Source organism: Carcharhinus amblyrhynchos, chromosome 27, assembly GCF_965287045.1.
Source record: "Carcharhinus amblyrhynchos chromosome 27, sCarAmb.v2.hapA, whole genome shotgun sequence".
NCBI classification, from domain to species: domain Eukaryota; kingdom Metazoa; phylum Chordata; class Chondrichthyes; order Carcharhiniformes; family Carcharhinidae; genus Carcharhinus; species Carcharhinus amblyrhynchos.
The window spans coordinates 23206858-23226897 of record NC_137350.1 but is presented as its reverse complement, the minus strand read 5'-3'; the positions used below and the strand labels follow the sequence as shown (position 1 = coordinate 23226897).

The window sequence follows — 20040 nt, the reverse complement described above, 5'->3', positions numbered from 1 at the left end:
AGGGAGGGAGGGAGGGAGGGAGGGAGGGAGCGAGCGAGGGAGAGAGGGAGGGAGAAGGAGGGAGAGAGGGAGAAGGAGGGAGAGAGAAGGAGGGAGCCTCCCTCTCCCATCCCCGGTCACTTCCAATCGCTCACTTAGAATACGACACATTCCAAGGAGAGTAGCTCACGTAACAACAATGACTTGGCTCTGTTTGGATTTTATACAGAGAATTAATAATCATATACTAAAGGCAATTAATTTTGTAAAGCACTTTGCGGCATTTCAATGTGCTAAACAACACATTCTTTTCTTTCCCCAGTGTTCCCACGACTTCCAGGAACTCCTAAGCCAACCTGGGATACTTGGATGATAAATTCACACTCCAGTAGAGATGTTCTGATCTGACTTGTGATGCAGGATTATCAAACAGTGCCAGTTCACTGGGGCCAACGGTCAGATCAACAGTAAAGAAATAATCACAATGAATGGGGAGAAAACAGATGCTATCACCTTGCGAGAGAAGTCTTGAAAGGCCAAATGCTTTTGTGCTGCTTTGGTTTCACAAGAATCACACCATGAAAGTCTCCCCAGCAGGCACAAGTGGTTAGCACTGCTGCCTCACAGCACCAGGGACCCGGGTTCGATTCCCGGCTTGGATCACTGTCTGTGCGGGGTCCACACATTCTCCCCATATCTGCATGGGTTTCCTCCAGTTTCCTCCCACAGTCCAAAGATGTAAGGGTTAGGTTGACTGGCCATACTAAATTGTTCCTTAATGTCAGGGGTAAAATATGTGGCGTTATGGGGATAGGACCTGGGTGGGATTGTTGTTGGTGCAGGCTTGATGGGTCAAATGGCCTCCTTCTGTACTGTAGAGATTCTATGAGTAGCTTCAGTCAGGTGCCTGCGATGAGAGGGGGTGAATTGTCATTGTCAGTGCTCCCAAAACGAGTATATTAAGCTGACTGACGTGGCGCGCTAAATATTGAGAGCTGATCAGAAGAATTGAGACACCCAGCTGATTCACAGCTCTTACCAATTGTTGCTGATTGTACAACAGGCTGAAGGCACAGATAAAGATTCCTACCTTTGTGAAAACAAAGTCTGGTGACACCATGTGGCCAAAATCAGACTTGCAACCTCTGCGTTTCCAGTTTCAGGAGGATGAAGATGGTAAGGTTTACAATTAGTAGGTATCCCCAAGCTCGTCAAGCATTTTGCGCATATTCACCAATTCAAAAACAAATCTCCCCATTCCACCCACCACAGCATTGCTCAGGTAAATGGTGTCCTTAAAGGCATGGCCGCTACTTTTTCCTCCATTTGAGGTTTGTTTGCCATTCCCCCAGAGATGCCAACTTTCACAGTGATCTTGGATACAGAATTTCGGAATGCGGACAGCACAGACGGAGGTCATATGGCCTGTTATGTGGCTGGTCATGCTCTGCAAAATGCTACCCAGCTAGTCCCACTCCTGTGCCTTTTCCCCGTAACGCTGTGCACTTTTTCACTTCAACTGATGATGCAATGTCCTTTTAAAGTTTATTAATTCGTGTCACATGTAGGCTTACATTAACACTGCAATGGAGTTACTGTGAAAATCCTCTAATCTCCACACTCTGGTGCCTGTTCGGGTACACTCGGGGAATTTAGCACGGCTAATGCACCTAGCCACTGCACGTCTTTTGAATGGAAACCGGAGCACTCTGGGGAATCGAACCCAGGTCCCTGGCGACATGAGGCAGCAGTGTTAATCACTGTGCAGTGCTGGAGAATATCATAGGAACATTGAAAAAGATAATTTTAAAACTTTCTTTGCATATTTCCCTTTAACAGACATTATAATATTGAAAATGGAGTAGGGGAGACAGGCTGTTTGACTAGCAATCAAACATCATCCAATTAATCAATGAGGATTTCCAATTGATGTTGGAAGGCACAACAGTGGAGGTGATGGACAACTAATAGAAACATAGAGGCCATTCAGTCCTTCAATCCTGCTCTACCATCCCTTATGATCATGGCTGATCATCCAACTCTGAGCCCTCCATCCTCTTCAGATTCCTTGATCCCCTTCGACCCAAGTGCTGTTTCTAACTGCTTGTTGAAAACATACAATGTTTTGGCCCCAACAACTTTCTGTGGCACTGAATTCCACAGGCTGACCACTCCCTGGGTGAGGAAATTTCTCCTCGCCTCAGTATTAAACTGTCTATCCTCAGAATGTGACCCCTGGTTTTGGACTCCCCCACTATCGGGAAGATCCTTCTTGCAACTTCCCTGTCTAATTCTGTGAGAATTTTATAGGTTTCTATGAGGAACCCCACCCGGCCCCCATTCTTCTGAACTCCAGTGAATATAATCCTAACCGACTCAATCATTCCTGATATATTCCAGGAATCAGTCTGTAAACCTTCAATGCACTTCCTCAGGAGATTGAAGAGTGTGGGCAAGTCATGTGATGAAACCTCCAATAATGCAATTAATCATAGTTGGCAACCCTAAAGGCGATCTAAAGAAGAAGTGCAACCAACTGGCAGATATTGCGCATGCCCCTCAGACATAGAATTCCCAGTAAAAGATCATTGCACGTTTTAACAGCCTCAGAGAGGTTAGAATAATGTACTAGAAAGCTCGAGTCCCATGAGCAAACCAGAGAAGCATAAAATAAAGCAGAGAATCCTCTCGATATTTAATTTTGTAAAATAACCAGGCTTAGCAAATTGCCATTTAAAGATTTTATTTCACATTAATTAAATTTGATTGGGGCGGGGAAGAACATTCTTCCTCACATTGGGCTCCTGAGGGCTGATTAAAGTTTAATAACTGCCTCCTATTCCAGCTCTCAAGGAAACTGGGCTTTAATATGGAACAAGAGTGCAGAAAATAGACTTGTCTGTTCGCGGTTAGGAAGATGTTAAAGATGTGAAGCTTTTGATGGGTTTATCGTACTGATCATATCTTGAGTGCATCAAAAGTGAATTTGCCAACAAATGTAGGGAAGTAGTTGGGAGTTCAGTACAATGTCCAGGCTGAAGATCTTTGCATTATTTTGTATCTGTGCCAGCATCTATAAAAATAAGTTGCAAGTTTAGCATGTAGTAAATTTACTCAGAGTCCTGAGCCGCTATTCATTGCTGCCAAATGCATACATATGAAAGAGAAGACGAGATGATGATGAAGTGGTATTTATCGCTAGTTATTAATCCAGAAAACTCAGCTAATGTTCTGCGGACCCAGGTTCGAATCCCGCCACGGCAGATGGCGGAATTTGAATTCAATAAAAAAATTCTGGAATTAAGGATCTACTGATGACCATGAAACCACTGTCAATTAATGAAAAAACCCATCTGGTTTCCTTTAGGGAGAGAAATCTGCCATCGTTACCTGGTCTGGCTTACATGTGACTCCAGAGTGACAGCAATGTGGTTGACTCTCAATTGCCTCCTGAACAAGAGCAACTAAGGATGGACAATAAATACTAGCCTTTCAGTGACACCCCTGTCCCACAAATGAATTAAAAAGTAAAGTCTGCACCATGCTGGCATACCTATCTGCAGGAAACTGCCACCAGAGGAAAGTGGCTTTTGAAAAAAATACAGTTCTCACTAAAGTTTTAAAGTTTAAAAAGTTTACATATTAGTCACAAGTAAGGCTTACATTAACACTGCAATGAAGTTACTGTGAAATTCACCTGGTCGCCACAGTCCAGTGTCTGTTCCGGTCAATGCACCTAACCAGCATGCCTTTCAGAATGTGGGAAGAGACTGGAGCACCCAGAGGAAACCCGTGCAGACATGGGGAGAACGTGCAAACTCCACACAGACAGTGACTCAAGCCAGGAATTGAACCCGGGTCCCTGGCACCGTGAAACAGCAGTGCTAACAACTGTGCTGCCCAATATGGTCACTAAGTTGTTGATGTTTTGTAATCAGGGCGTATGAGAGATTTTTTACATCTCTGGTTTGAGTGACAATTTGTCAACTGTTGGAAGGAGGCCTTGAAGCACTGTGGGTAGCGCCCTACCCACTGGACCAGAAGCTACAGGTTTGAGTCCAACACTAGAACCTGTTGGCCACACAAAGGAGCATTCAGCGCAGTTCAATGGGTTGATAATCAACTCGGGAATCCTTCCAACACTTACCCCACAGGGTAAAAAACAATGTGGGTGTGGAGATAGTCTAACAACAGCTGTTGTTAGCCTGAGAAACCAACATTAAAAATACTAAAATTGAGATTGTGATATCTTTTCAGTATTCTGGATCCATATCATCCATGTCCCCCATTCATCTTGAAGCGTTTTGCAGACATCAACTCATTTGAAATGAATGGGTTGAAGCTGCCTGACACATTACATTAAGCAATGCAAAATAAAATGTTAAGCATTTTTATGTGATTGTTATCAATTGTAAACCACATTTTCTCTGTAACAGTCACAACCCTGTGTATTAACCCATACTCTTCTCAGTATGTTATATTGTTACTGTATTATCAGTGACTTCAAGGCTCCTCCCAGACTCCTCCTTCCTTCATATCCTCCGCTTTATTCCAAACCTCACTCTTGCCATCTGACAGTAGTTACGCCCCTTTTACTGCAGATGCTGCATGTAGCTTCCCTACTGCTTGCTTGTTGTCCACTTTCTCTTTCTTAGCAGCAGCAAAAACTGCTCATATTTGTAATGAAATAAAACACCCCAAAGTCACTTTACACTAGCCTCATAGAATCAAAGATTCCGCACAGGGCGGAAGGCCATTCGACTCATCGAGCCAGCACTGACAACAATCCCACCCAGGCCCCATCCCCGTAACCCCATTTACCCTGTTAATCCCCCTGACATTAAGGGGGCAATTTAGCATGGCAATTCACCTAATCTGCACACTTTTGGATTGTGGGAGGAAACTGGAACACCCGTAGGAAACCCACGCAGACACAGGGAGAACATGCAACTCCACACAGACAATGACCCGAGGCCGGAATTGAACCTGGGTCCCTGGCACTGTGCAGTAGCAGTGTTAACCGCCGTGCCATAAAGCAAAATTTGACACCCAGGCAAATTGAGGAGATTTTTGGGAAGTTGACCATGAGCTTGGTAAGATTTCAGAATGCTTAAAAGGAGGAAAGTCAGATAGCGAGACAAGGGGGAAAGGAGCAAAAACAAGGGCCAGAATTCGCCAGTCTCGCTACCACTGTCAGCGAGAATGGAGAATTTGGCACTCAGCCAAACCTCTGTTTACAGCAGCAGGACCGGGTAATCCCAGCCTTGGATGCTGTTGGAGAATTCCGGTCAATGTGTTAAATCCCGCAGGAATGGGAAGAGGAAAGAAACAAACAGCAGGTGTCCAGGAAAATGCCACATGATCTCAATGGAAATGCAGCTCGAGAAACTTTCAAAAAGGCAAATTTTCAACAAAAAAGTGGCTGAAAAAGAAAACAAACGAGTAGTCTACAACTTCCAGTCCAGTACTGGAGTCAATCCACACTCTCATGTGTAATGTTGCTGACCAAGCCACAAACCAACTAGCTAAGTTTTAAAATTTGCACTGGGGTTTTTCCCTTCCTAAAATATACACTTAAATCAGTGGTAAAATGCTGAAGTCACTGCATAAGTTCATGTTTCTAAATAAAGTTAAAAAATAGCTTAATGCGTTCTAATTTTAAGTTAATACATTTTTTTAAAAAACCGTTAAAAAAAAGGACATTTCATTGCATCCCCAGTCACTACCAAGTTACAAATTACTTCACCACATTTAGTTTTAAAATGGATCGCTTAATGACATGCGATTGGCTCCACTTCCTGTCCTCAAGCATCATGGGCAAAATCTTCCAGCTCTTCCTACCGGCAGGATCTTCTGGTCCCGCCGACGGCACGCCCCTACCGTGGGTTTCCCAGCGACAGGGCCGGAATCAATGGGAAATCCCCTTGATCGCAGTGGGACCAGAAGGTCCCTCTGCTGGCCAATGGCACACTGCCTCACACCGCAGGTATGTTGATTGGCCAGCAGGTCCGCATCTCTGTCCAAGAACAGAGATCCTTGTGGCTTTTTGGAAAGTAAACTTATTTTTCACAGGGAGCAAACTTCAGGAGTGGAGTCACCGGAGACAAATCTGAACAAAATAAACAAGTGTCTGGGTTTTTAGATTTTTAAAGACGGTGTTACAAGGTTTTGGGTTGGGCTCCCACTCCAGAACTGAAGCACAAAAACCAAAGCCGCCACTCCAGTGCAGCACCAGGGAGTTACTGCACTGTCACAGGTGTTGCCCTTTGCCTGGATGACCAGTGATGACTTATTTCTATAGCACCCTTAATGTTGTAAATGCCCCAAGTGCTTCTCAAGAGCATCACAGAACCCTTACAGTGCTGAAGGAGGCCATTTAGCCCATCAGCACTACACTGACTCTCTGAAAGACATCCCAGCCAGATCATCCATTCCGCCCTATCCCTGTAACCCCGCACATTTTTACCATGACTAATTCACCTAACTTACACATCTTTGGACACTAAGGGGCAACTTTGCACCGCCAATCCACCTAACTCGCACATCGTTGGATTGTGGAAGGAACCGGAGCATCTGAAGGAAACCCACGCAGACATGGGGAGAACGTGCAAACTCCACACAGACAGTCACCCAAGGACAGAATCGAACCCGGGTCCCTGGCGTTGCGAAGCAGCAGCGCTAACCACTGTGTCACCATACCACTTGAGCTATCCTTTTCATTTGATTTATTATTGTCTCATTTATTGGTAAGCAGTGAAAAGTATTGTTTCATGCGTGCTATACAGACAGGACATAGACAGAATAGTTCACAGAGTACACAGGGGAGAAGGGTGCAGAATTCATAGTTAGGGTTAGAGAAAGATCAGCTTAATACAAGGTAGGACCATTCAAGAGTCTGACGGCAGCAGGGAAGTTATTCTCGAGTCGGTCAGTACAAAAGAAGATTTTACACCAAGCCATTAATTAAGTCGTCGTCAGTCTGCCATCCTAAATGGATGCATGAGATTGCTTGGTGTGATTCCAAAGAAGAGCAGGGAGTTCTCCCACATGACACAGAAAATACTTATCCCTTAATCAAAATGGCAAACGAACTGATTTTGCATACATTAGCTGTTGGTGGAAGCTTGCTGTCTACAAATTGGTTGCCGCAATTCCCGTGTTATACCAGTGACTGCACTTCCAGAATTACTTTCATTGACTGGAAAAAACTATGAAACGTACTGTAGTCATTGAAGGAACATGGAACAGTGACCAACACTGCTGCCTCACAGCGCCAGTGCCAGGGACCTGGATTCGATTCCCGGTTTGGGTCACTGTCTGTGCGGAGGTTGCATGTTCTCCCAGTGTCTGCTTGGGTTTCCTCCAGGTGCTCTGGTTTCCTCCCAAGGCGTGCTGGTTAGGTGTACTGGACATATTAAATTCTCCCTCAATGTACCTAAACAGGTGCCGGAGTGTGGCGACTTGGGGATTTTCACAGTAACTTCATTGCAGTGTCACAAGTAGGCTTATGTTAACGCTAAGAAATCATAAAAAAAAGCAGTGTCCTGGAGATTGATTTTCAAATCTGAGAGACTCCATGCCATTTCTGTTAACTCTAATCTCTTTAGGCGCACCAAGACGCTGACAATCTCACTCAATAGTTGTATCTGCTTTTTTTTATTTAACGAAAGTTGTTGGTCTGTCAAATATTGCAATTTGTTCATTTCTTGAAGTGAATTTGATGATTTACCCGTAGAATAAACTTTTCACTCCAAGTTACCTGACAGTTTAGTTTACACCACAGATCTTTCTGTATCATTATCTAAATTCCTAAATGTGGTGTTCCATTGAAAAGTCCTGCGATGCCTGTAGAAAAAGCAGAATTCTCTGACATTGTAACTGCAGAGGATGCACCTCTTGTGATGGCTTCTAAGGTGATGTAGATACGCAGAAGTGTAGGAACAACAGACTTAAATCTATGGGAGTAAAGTGCCTTATTTCAAGTTATTTAAATTGAAGAAGTTGATATTTTGTGGAGTGTGAAGGGGTCTTTTAGATTTCCCAACAACTTTTTAAAAAAAAAAGTCATTTGTGGGACCTGGGCGTCACTGGCTGGCCCGCATTTATAACCCATCCCTAGCTGCTCTGGAGAAGGTAGTGGTGATACAGCTGAGTACGGCTTGCTAGGTCATTTCAGAGGGTAGCTGAGAGTCAACCCCATTGCTGTGGATCTGGAGTCACATGTAGGCCAGACCAAGTGAAGATGGCAGATCTCCTTCCCTTAAAAAGGACATTAGTGAGTCGGATGGGTTTTTCTGACAATCGACAATGGTTTCATGGTCATCAGTAGATTCATAATTCCAGTTTTTTCAAAACCGAATTCAAATTCCACCATCTGCCGTGGCTGGATTTGAACATGGGTCCTTAGGACATTAATTGAGTTTCTGGATTAATAGTCTCATGATAATACCACCAGGCCATCATAACTTGGAAGTTAAATGATGGAATGAGAAAAATACTTTAGGGGAAACTATGTTTTTGATCAAAAAGCAGCTGAAACCCAGAGAAGGAAGTTGCCCTGCTTCAGCAAAATAAATTTGGAAGGGGGAAGAACCACATGAGGGGGGATATGCGAATAGCAGTGGAGGGAGTGGGCACGAAATGGACAGGACAGTTCACCAGGCTGCAGGTGTCGAGTCAAATCACTTTGCATGGGCACAGATACACGCTGGCACTAATTTTCCACTGTCAGCAACTACGTATGCATTGGTAGACGGAGCGCTTGCCAAGTGCACATGCATAGCCATTCCCAGCATCAGACAGATTGCCGTCCAAAAATACAGTGCGCAAATAAAGTTGTCCCCACAGCATGTTGCAGTGTTACACAACATTCTGTTACAGACTTCATGAGCGTGGACATTTTCACTCCGGGGGAGAGCTACCATTTAAGGTGTGTGTACGTTTTATGCTATTGATTTGCCTCAGAGAAACACCAAGTGTGAGGGAACTTTATTCACAGTGCTTTAAAATATCTCTACAATCACAAAATGTCTGCACCATGCTTATCCCAGCTCTCTAGCTTTGTCCAGCAACTCGTGTTTACTTGAGCTCAGAATCCACACCCAGGCTTAATCAATCAACCACAGTGAGCAGAGATCAGACTCTCATAATAACACACAGAACACTCCAGGATGTGCAAGTTAGGTGACCGTACAATATTCTGATAAAACTAATTTGGGGAATGATAAATATAGTGTCTTCCATCAATCAGGCAGCATACTCATTCACTTATTTTTGGTTCAAAAAACTCCTTGTTCTATTTAAGACCAGTGACACAGGATTTTTTGTTAATGCGGCTGAAAATGGGTTTAATCACAAAAGAAAGAATTTACCAGTGGTGAGTAATCAGATTTAAAATATACCGAGAACGTCTTTAATATCCGGACTCATCCAGTTACTATATTCATTGGTGTAGACTAGTCAATTTCTTAGTAATCTCAATAATTTGGGAGCTTTGAAAACATGTCTCTAGTGTCTATGCATGAGAGAAAATATGTGCTATTTGAAGAGCCTTTCCTAGCCACTGGAATCATGTGCTGTTGTACTGGGGATGCAGCCAGCTTTGTGGGGAGACCTGATACAGCAGATCCAATCCTGAAGCAGCATGGTGGAAAACATAACTCTATGGGAATTTGGGAGTAACTCATTCTCATTTATATTTCCCCAATCTTTTCCACAGGTTCATCTGATTCTGCCCAGATGTCGATGACGTTACCTGACGCAGGTGAGCTGTAACTCCACCTACAGGTGTCTTTACAAACCTCAGCCAGAGGTGTCACCAAAGAGCAATGGTAAAAGTGCCATCGGGAGAGAGGGGTCCGTTTGGCTCAGTTGGCTGGATGGCTGGTTAGTGATGCAGAGCGACGCCAACAGCACAGGTTCAATTCCCGTATCAGCTGAGGTCATTCAAGAAGGCCCTGCCTTTTCAACCTTGCCCCCTTGCCAGAGGCGAGGTGATCTCAGGTTAAATCACTACCACTCAATGGTCATCTGAGGCTATGGCGTATTTACCTTATATGGAATCAACAAGAAACCGAGAGATTTGGAACATGGAGGCCAGCAAGAAAGTAAAAATCAAAAAATCAGTATGCAGGCTCAGCATGTAATAAAAATGGCAAATGGGACGTTGACATTTATTGCCAAGGGACTGGAGTATAAAAGTAGAGAAGTTTTGTTGCAATCGTTGTTGTGAGACCACACCTGGAGTATTATGTCCAGTTTTGGTCTCCTATTTGAGGAAGGATGTGATGGCATTGAAGGCAGTTCAGAAGAGGTTCATGAGATTGATTCTGGGAATGAAAGGGTTGAAGTATGAGGAGAGATTAAACACTTTAGACCATAAGACATAGGAACAGAATTAGGCCACTCGGCCCATCGAGTCTGCTCCACCATTTAATCATGGCTGATATTTTTCTCATCCCCATTCTCCTATTTTTTCCCCATAACTCCTGATCCCCTTATTAATCAAGAACGTAGCTATCTCTGTCTTGAAGACACTCAATGACCTGGCCTCCACAGCCTTCTATGGGCAAAGAGTTCCACAGATTCACTACTCCATGCCTGAAGAAATTCCTCCACATCTCTGTTTTAAAGGATCGTCCCCTTAGCCTAAGATTGTGCCCCCTGGTTCTAGTTTTTCCTACTAGTGGAAACATCCTCTCCATATCCACTCTATCCAGGCCTTGCCGTATTTGGTAAATTTCAATGAGATCCTCCCTCATCCTTCGAAACTCCAACGAATACAGACCCAGAGTCCTCAACCATTCCTCATATGACAAGCTCTTCATTCCAGGGATCATTCTTGTGAACCTCCTCTGGACCCTTCTTTAGATATGGGGCCCAAAACTGCTCACAGTACTCCAAATGGGGTCTGACCAGAGCCTTATACAGCCTCAGAAGTACATCCCTGCTCTTGTATTCTAGCCCCCAGAACATGAGTGCTAACATTGCATTTGCCTTCTTAACTGTTGACTGTACCTGCATGTTAACCTTATGAAAATCTGGAACAAGGATTCCCACATCCCTTTGTGTTTCTGATTTCCTAAGCATTTCCCCTTTTAGAAAATAGTATTTGCCTCCATTCCTCCTTCCAAAGTGCAAACCTCACACTTTTCCACATTGTATTCCACCTGCCAGTTCTTTGCCCACTCTCCTAACCTGTACAAGCCCTTCTGCAGCCCCCTCCTTCTTCTCCAATAGTACCTGTCCCTCTACATCTCTTTGTATCATCTGCAAACTTAGCAACAGTACCTTCAGTTCCTTCATCCAAATCATTAATATATATTGTGAAAAGTTGTGGTCCCAGCTCCAACCCCTGAGGCTCACCTCTAGGCACCGGCTGCCATCCTGAAAAAAACCCCTTTATCCTCAATCTCTGCCTTCTGCAAGTCAGCCAATCCTCTATCCATGTCAGGGCTCTTACCTTATTTAACAGTCTCCGATGCGGCAGCTTTTCAAAAGCCTTCTGGTAATCTAAATAAATCACATCCATTGGTTCTGCTTTATCTAACTTCCCTGTTACTCCTCAAAGAACTCTAATAGACTTGACAGACATGACCTGTCCTTGAAGAAAACTATGCTGACTCAGTCCTATTTTATCATGCACTTCCAAGTACTCCGCAATCTCATTTTTAAGTTTGGGCTTATACTTGCTGGAGTTTAGAAGGATAAGAGGGGATCTGATCGAGGTATATAGAATTTTAAAAGGGATCGATAAATTAAATGCAGACCAAATGTTTCCTCTTGTGGGGCAATCTCAAACAAGAGATCACAGGTATAGGTTGAGAGGCAGCAGATTTAAAACTGAGAAGAGGAGGAACTACTTCTCGCAGAGGGTGGTGAATTTGTGGAACTCGCTGCGCCATAGCGTGGTGAAGTCTGAATTGTTGAATGGTTACAAGAAGGAGATAGATATATTTTGAATAAAAATGGGTTAAAGGGATATGAGGATCAGGTGGGGAGGTGGATTTGAGGCCAGGGAGAGTTCAGCCATGATCTGATTGAATGGTGGAGCAGGCTCAAAGGGCTGAATTTGCCTACGTCTGCTCATAATTCCTACATTCCTATTATAACGCACTCCTAGCAGACCTACCACATTCAACCTCCATAAATTGAAGGTCATCCAAAACTCTGCTCTCCATGTCAATCACCCATCACTGACCCACAGTGGCTCCTAGTTAAACAATAGCTTGAATTTAACATTTTCATCCTGGTGTTCAAACCCTCCAGGGCCTGATGCTTCATACTTCTCTAATTTTCCCCAACCCCACAACCTTTTGAGATCTCTACTCCCCTCTAATCTTGGCCCCTTGAGCATCCTTGATTATAAGTGCTGCACCACTGGTGGCCATGCCATCAGCTCTCTGGATGCTAAATTTTCTCTATGCCTCTCCGCCTTTCTAACTCACTTCCTGCTATAAGACACACCATGAAACCTATGCCTTTGACCAAGCTTTAGGTTTTTGATTTTTTTTATTGTCACATATATTATGTGATAGTGAAAAGTATTGTTTCTCACATGCTGTACAGAAAAAACAATGGTCATAGGGTACAGGGGTGGGGAGAAAGGAGAGGTGTAGAATGCAGTGTTACAGTCATAGCTAAGGTGTAGAGAAAGACTAACTTAATACAAGGTAGGTGCATTCAAAAGTCTGATGGCAACAAGGAAGAAGCTACAAACTATCAACAAAAATTGTTTGGGTGGCATGGTGGCACAGTGGTTAGCACTGCTTCCTCACAGCACGAACAGCCTGGGTTCGATTCCCAGCGTGGGTCACTGTCTGTGCGGAGTTTGCACATTCTCTGTGTTTGTATGGGTTTCCTCCCTCAGTCCTAAGAAGTGTAAGTTAGATGGATTGACCATGTCCTTAGTGTCAGGGGAACTGGCTAGGGTTAATGAGTGAGGTTGTGTGTGTGTGTGTGTGGGGGGGGGGGGGGGGGGGGGGGAGATAGGGTCTGATGGGATTATGGTCAGTGCAGACTTGATGGGCCGAATGACCTCCTCCTGCACTGTAGGATTCAATAATAATCTCTGCTAAAGCTATTCTTGAGTCGGTTGGTACATGTCCTCAAGTTCTTATATCATTTTGCCGATGGAAGAAGGTGGAAGAGAGTACTTCCAGGGTGTGCGGGTACATGTCGCATGTGGCTGGGTGCCATATTTTGTTTTATAAAGCCTCTGAAAATTGTCTTTAGGACATTTCATTATGTTAAAAGGTGATACAAAAATGTAAGTTGTTGTCAGTGAGAGAGGGGTGCATCTGGAGTTTCGAGCAGTGCGAAAGAAAAGAAGAGGGTCAAAAAGCAAGCTGTTCCTTCAATTGACAATGCAACCAACTATAACTGAAGAGGGAGTGACAGCACTCATTGTTATTTCTTTCTCAATATGCAAAAGCATCCTCTGTCAGCGCCAGAAGATTACAACAAGTCTGCATTAAAGGACTTAACATTTGTGCCAACAATTTCTCAAGTAGAACACCACATCCCAGCCAAGCCACCAGAGGGAGGTACTGGGTAAAAGCTAATTGCTTTTGGATCCCAAGGTTGGAAAACTCGGGGAGATTCACCTCAGTGTCATTTGCAGAAGGACTGCCAAGTTGTGCCCTCCCCAAAAAACAGGATAGGCGTGGAATACTTCTAAGTAAGCTGTGCTTTGATTACTTCAGAGCATGCGAATTCGTGGAATAAGCATGCCCTTTCAAAAAAAATACAACAGCTGAAGAATCTGTCTTCATTTTTCACCATCACTGATTAATTCACCTTCATGCTCAAAGTACTGCAGTACAGTGTGATCAGCACTGGCAAAGGCTTGCCAGTAGACTACCTGGCAGGCTTCACAGGAAAAGAGTGGTTTCTGAGGCAAGGAAGATGGCACAGTGATTAGCACTGCCGCCTCACAGTGCCAGGGACCCGGGTTTGATTTCTGGCTTGGGTCACTTTCTATGTGGAGTTTGCATGTTCTCCCTGTGTCTGCATGGGTTTTCTCCAGGGCCTCCGGTTTCCCCTCACACTCCAAAGATGTGCAGGTTAGGTGGATTGGCCGTGCTAAATTGCCCCATAGTATCAAGCGGACTAGCTAGGGTAAACGTGTGGGATTATGGGGATAGGGCCTGGGTGGGATTACGATTGATGCAGACTTGATGGGCCGAATGGCCTCCTTCAACACTGTAGGATTCTATGAGACAGAGAAAGCGAATAATTTGGGAAGAAAACCATGAAATGTGTTCTATCCTATATCATTCTCTATCCAACACCACTCCTGTTTAAAGTTTATTTAATAGTATCACAAATGGGCTTATATTAACATTGCAATGAAGTTACTGTGAAAATCCCCTAATCGCCACACTCCGGCGTCTGTTCGAGAACACTGAGAATTTAGCATGGCCAATGCACCTAACCAGCACTTCTTTCAGACTGTGGAAGGAAACCGGAGCACCCGGAGGAAACCAATGCAGACAAGAGGTGGAAGTGCAAACTCCACACAAACAGTGACCCAAGTCAGGAATCGAGCCTGGGTGCCTGGCACTGTGAGGCAGCAGTGCGAACCGTTGTGCCACTGTGTTTGAATATTGTAAGGCCAGAATTCATTTAAGAATGATTCACTCACCATTTTTTGGCAGGGCCTGGATGACAGATACAGCAGCCTGAAACTGTCTCTGGCAGTCGGACTGAATCTCGACCATACTGTACTTTCACGTGTCTGGAAAGCTTAATTCAGTGATCCAGCTCCTGGAAAACACATCAGGCTCTCTGGTGTCCTCGGAAACTGTCGGGAAAAACACAAGATGTGGAGATGCTGGCGTTGGACTGGGGTAAACATAGTAAGAAGTCTCACAACACCAGCTTAAAGTCCAACAGGTTTATTTGGTAACAAACACCACTAGCTTTTGGGGCACTGCTCCTTCGTCAGGTGAGTGGGGAGTTCTGATCACAAACAGGGCATACAAAGGCACACACTCAGTTTACAGAATACTGATTAGAATGTCTCATAGAATGTCTTTATAGCTAATCAAGTCTTAAAAGGTGCAGACAATCTCTACTCACATTGTCTGCAATGTGAGTCTGCAAATTGAGCGAGTGCTTTCATATGCCTTGTTTGCAATCAGAACTCCCTACTCACTTGACGAAGAAGCAGCGCTCCGAAAGCTAGTGACGTTTGCTGCCAAATAAACCCGTTGGACTTTAACTTGGTGTTGTGAGACTTCTTACACAGCAAAAATACAACACATTGAACACCTTATATCGATCTTTTATGGCTATGGTTGCACAGTTGTGTACTGCACATTGCAAATATCTACAATCAAGCATTCTAATCTCTAATTGTTGGCTAAAGGCAGAGATGACAACCACCTACAGTGCCACCTTGCCCACATTCAAAGTGCCTCCTTGCCTTATTCAAGCCCTGTATTGGATATCTACTCTATTCTGTGCTCCACGGTACTGAAATGTCAGAAGTGCCATCAATCATTGGGAACATCGTACCTAAGACCTGCCCACTTGATCATTTTTACTCTGAGTAACCAGGTTTACAGGTGCCTATATCCTTGCATTATGAAAATTAGCATTTTAAAATTGGCAGATGTTCATTTTCACTGTTCTTCTACCTTATGTCTCTGAACACCATTTCCTTTCTCTCCTCTGTGGAGATATGGGCATTGCTGGCAAAGCCAGCACTTGTTGCCCATCCTAATTGTCCTTGAGAAGATGCTGGTGAGCTGCCTTCTTGAGCTGCTACAATCCCTCCAGTGTAGGTACACCCACAGTACTGTTAGCAAAGGAGTTACAGGATTTTGACCCAAAGATGGTGTATGGCTTGGAGGGAAATTTGCAGGTGTTGATGTTCCCATTATGTGTGTGCTGCCTTGGTCCTTGGTAGAAGTCACGGGTTTGGAAGGTGCAGTCAAAAGTTGCTGCAGTGCATCTTGTAGGTGGAATCCCATTGAATCCCTACAGTGGGGAAGGAGACCCTGCGGCCCATCGTGTCTGCACCTAATCTCTGAAAAAGCATCTTACCTAGGTTCACCTCCAACTCCTGACACCCCACCCTATCCCTGTAACTCCCTACCCTGTAACCCCTAGTCATCCCTGGATACTAAAGGGCAATTTAGCATGGCCAATCCATGTGTCTGGAAATCTTAATTCAGTGATTCGGATTCTGAAAAACCCATCAGGCTCTCTAGTGCCCTTGGAAGCTGAGATGGCATTCACTGCTGCCACTGTGCGTCAGTGATGGAGAGAGTGAATGTTGGTAGTGGTGGATGTAATGCCTATCAAGCGAGATGCTTTGTCTTGGATGGTGTCAAGCTTCTGGAGTGTTGTTGGAGCTGCACCCATCCAAGCAAGTGGGGAGCATTACATCACACTCCTGACTTGTGCCTTGTAGATGGTGGGCAGGCTTTGGGGAATCAGGAGGGGAGGTACCCACACAGGATTCCCAGCCTCTAATTTATTCCGGAGGACGTAAATAGCTGAAATTAGAGGACAATTTTTGTCACTAGGGACCGGCTCATCAAGTTATATTCTGCCTCTTAAAAACTACTATAATGGTTAACGACTGGATTCTGTTCTTGAAGTCATTGTGAAGAGGCCACAATTTCCTTTAAATATATGCTCATAAGTTGCAGACACCGCACTGTGCAAAACCCCAGTATATTCTGCTCATAACAAACACACTTAGATGTCTGTGGTTATCTGCAAGAACAATAGCATCTGAGTAACCAGGTTTAGAGGTGCTTATATCCTTGCATTATGAAAATTAGCACTTTAAATTTGGCAATTGTTCATTTTCCCTGTTCTTCTACCTTATGTCCTCTGAACACCATTTCCTTTCTCTCCTCTGTCACCACCTACACTGCCAGGCACAGAGTCAATGAGCAATGAGCTTCAAAGGCCACTTTCAAAAAGTCTAATTCCTCAGAGCAAGAAGAATTACTAAAATAAAATGACAGGCTTGACAAGAAAACAAACTGCTGGTGAGATCTACAGTCCTGTATTTCAGAAAAGCCAGGCTTCATAATCATGTTAATCTGATGGACGGGTTTCATAATCACATCAGTTATGACGGGCTATGGCACAGGAGTGATTACAGCATCGATTTTTTTTTGGTGATGCTTAGTAGAAGCCAAAATAGAAGTAATAAAAGGTGATAGCATTATGTCACAAAAAATAAATGACCATAATTCAGAGATTTATAACACACAGCAGTAGTCATCAAGTTATAAAGTCAAGTATTGTAAACCTTGGTACTACAATAAATTAACCCCAGGTTGGATATCCATGAATTGCATCAGTCCAAGATTTATTTAACAAAAGTTACTTCAAATTTCTTTTTTTTAAACACTGCAATGAAGTTACTGTGGAAATTTCTTAGTCACCATACTCCGGCGCCTGGTCAGGTACATTAACGGAGAATTTAGCATGGCCATTGCACCTAACTAGCACTTAAAAAGATTAGAACATAGAAACCTTACAGTGCAGAAGAAGGCATTTGGCCGTTCGAGTCTGCACTGACCACAAACCCATGCAGCTCCTAATCCCGGAAGCCCTACTTATTCACCCTGATAGTGCCCCTGACACTAAGGGTCAATTTAACATTGTCAATCAACCTAATTCGTACATCTTTAGACTGTGGGAGGAAAGAGGAGCACCCAAAGAAACCCACGCAGACATGAGGAAAATGTGCAAGCTCCACCCAGAGTGACCCAAAGTGGGAATCGAAGCCGGGTCCCTGGCGCTGAAAGGCAGGAGAGCTAACCACTGTGCCACCCTACTTGTGCAGCTTCATACTGTTCCTCTGACATACTGATGTACTTTGATCCTAGGAGAACTTGGTTGACAGTTTACATGCAAGGAATGTTATGTACCAACATTCTGGACAAGTGCCAAGCTCGAAGTGATTGCCACTCTCACAACACAGCAATGAGTGATGGGATTTAGACTCCATCTGTGATCTTCTATAGAGAGTTCCTGATTTCAATCATGTGGACAGTTACTAAGTCAAGAACAGGAATTCCCCATAGAGAGGGGAATAAAACTACACGAGCAACAAGTTAACAAAAAGAGCTATTTTAACAGGTCCCTTCCATTTACTGTATGGGAAGTGGACAATCCTATTTTCTCAGAATACTCTAGTGTTTTTCATGTACAAAAGAACAAGAAAAGGAGGGCCAGCATCTTATTGAAATCAGTACTGTACACCCAGAAAAGCTAGAAACGGTGGCTAGAAGCCAGAAGGCTATGGTGGAAACGGAGGAAATGATTGCACTTTGGCCTACAGTTTCTTTAGATACAGGTAGCCACATTACATAAGCTTATGTCACCTGTTGCTTAACAGTTCTGCAGCAGGCAAGAAGGAAATTTGTAACTTGCATATAATTAGCAATAAAATGACAATCTAAAAAGATTATATTGGGGCAAGGTAGAGGAGGAGGTTTTAAACAGGGCTATATTTTGCAATCAGTCGGATGCATTTCCACTGAGGTGACCATGCAGCTACCATGTTCATATCGATATGTGGTAAAAGAGATTACATAAGAACTAGGAGCAGGAGTAGGCCATCTGGCCCCTCGAGCCTGCTCCGCCATTCAATAAAATCATGGCTGATCTATTCGTGGACTCAGTTCCACTTAGCTGCCCGCTCACCATAACCCTTAATTCCTTTACTGTTCAAAAATGTATCTATCCTTGACTTAAAAACATTCAATGAGGTAGCCTCAACTGCTTCACTGGGCAGGGAATTCCACAGATTCACAACCCTTTATGTCAAGAAGTTCTTCCTCAACTCAGTCCTAAATCTGCTTCCCCTTATTTTAAGGTTATGCCCCCTAGTTCTAGTTTCACCCGCCAGTGGAAACAACCTTCCTGCTTCTATCTTATCTATTCCCTTCATAATCTTATATGTTTCTATAAGATCTCCCCTCATTCTTTTGAATTCCAATGAGTATAGCTCCAGTCTACTCAGTTTCGCCTCGTAAGCCAACCCTCTCAACTCCAGAATCAATTGAGTGAATCTCTTCTGCACCCTCACCAGTATATCCTTTCTCAAGTAAGGAGACCAAAACTGTACACAGTACTCCAGATGTGGCCTCACAAGCACCTTACATAGCTGCAACATAACCTCACCGTTTTTAAACTCCATCCCTCTAGCAATGAAGGACAAGATTCCATCGAGTTATTTATTTTTCAATGACATCTTGAGAGTGGCAGATCAGCAATTACACATTCTTTTGTCCCTGATCCCAACTAAACTTTTTGTAGCTTTACCTGTCCGTGATTCAGATCGTAACTCAGGATTCACATATCTCAGTGCATTATATGTACAAATCACCGGATCAGTTTGTTAAATGAACTGCTCCCAATTGTTATTATAAAGGCAAAATACTGCGGATGCTGTAATCCGAGACAAAAACAGAAAGCGTTGGTAAATCTCAGCAAGTGTGACAGCACCTGCAGAGAGAGAATAGAGTCAACGTTTTGTGTCAGAGCTCCACTATTGTTGCTTAATGTTAGATCTTGGCCGTACACAAATGCCTAGTTAGGAATAATCTTAGAAATTCCTGTCACTGATAAAGCAGATGAATATTTAGAATTCTTTAACGTGGGGATTAACACATTTTTTTTTGAAACTTGTTAAAATCTCCACTAAAGTAGCAGAAGGCCAAGTGAAACTTCCACTGGTGATCATTGCCACCGCTTATACTGGGTGTTCATGTAAACACAGTGGCCGGAATTTTCCGAGCGTTCACGCGAGCAGAAATTTCCCATCCCGCTGCAGTAACCGGAGATTTGGCTGGGCACCACATTCTCCACCCTCACCGCAGTGGGAGTGTGGCGTGAACAGGCAGTAAGATCGTGTCTGGCCGGTCTTTAGCCTGCAATGACCTAAAAGAAGTTGATTGTTCGCTCTCTCCCACACCCCTCCAACAAGCCCCCATCCGTAATAATCTTCCTACAGCTCCCTGATTTCCAGCCTCTTCAAAGAAAGGAGAAAAGACTACTCGATACCTCCATGATAAGAAATTGAGG

At 43.9% G+C, this 20040-nt stretch overlaps 1 protein-coding gene across 5 annotated transcripts in view; it reads right to left on the bottom strand.

The window, feature by feature from the left end:
• The window catches only part of acbd4 (acyl-CoA binding domain containing 4), a 90968-nt gene that overhangs the window by 63891 nt on the left and 7037 nt on the right, over positions 1–20040 (bottom strand). For 4 of the 5 annotated variants that reach the window (XM_080213491.1, XM_080213495.1, XM_080213494.1 and 1 more), the window contains exon 2: positions 14624–14782. The exons of the other annotated variant lie outside the window; for it this stretch is intronic. In XM_080213491.1, the coding sequence (XP_080069617.1) occupies positions 14624–14699 (76 nt within the window). In that variant the 5' untranslated portion in view covers positions 14700–14782. The remainder of the gene's footprint in view (positions 1–14623; positions 14783–20040) is intronic. 5 annotated transcript variants of the gene reach the window in all.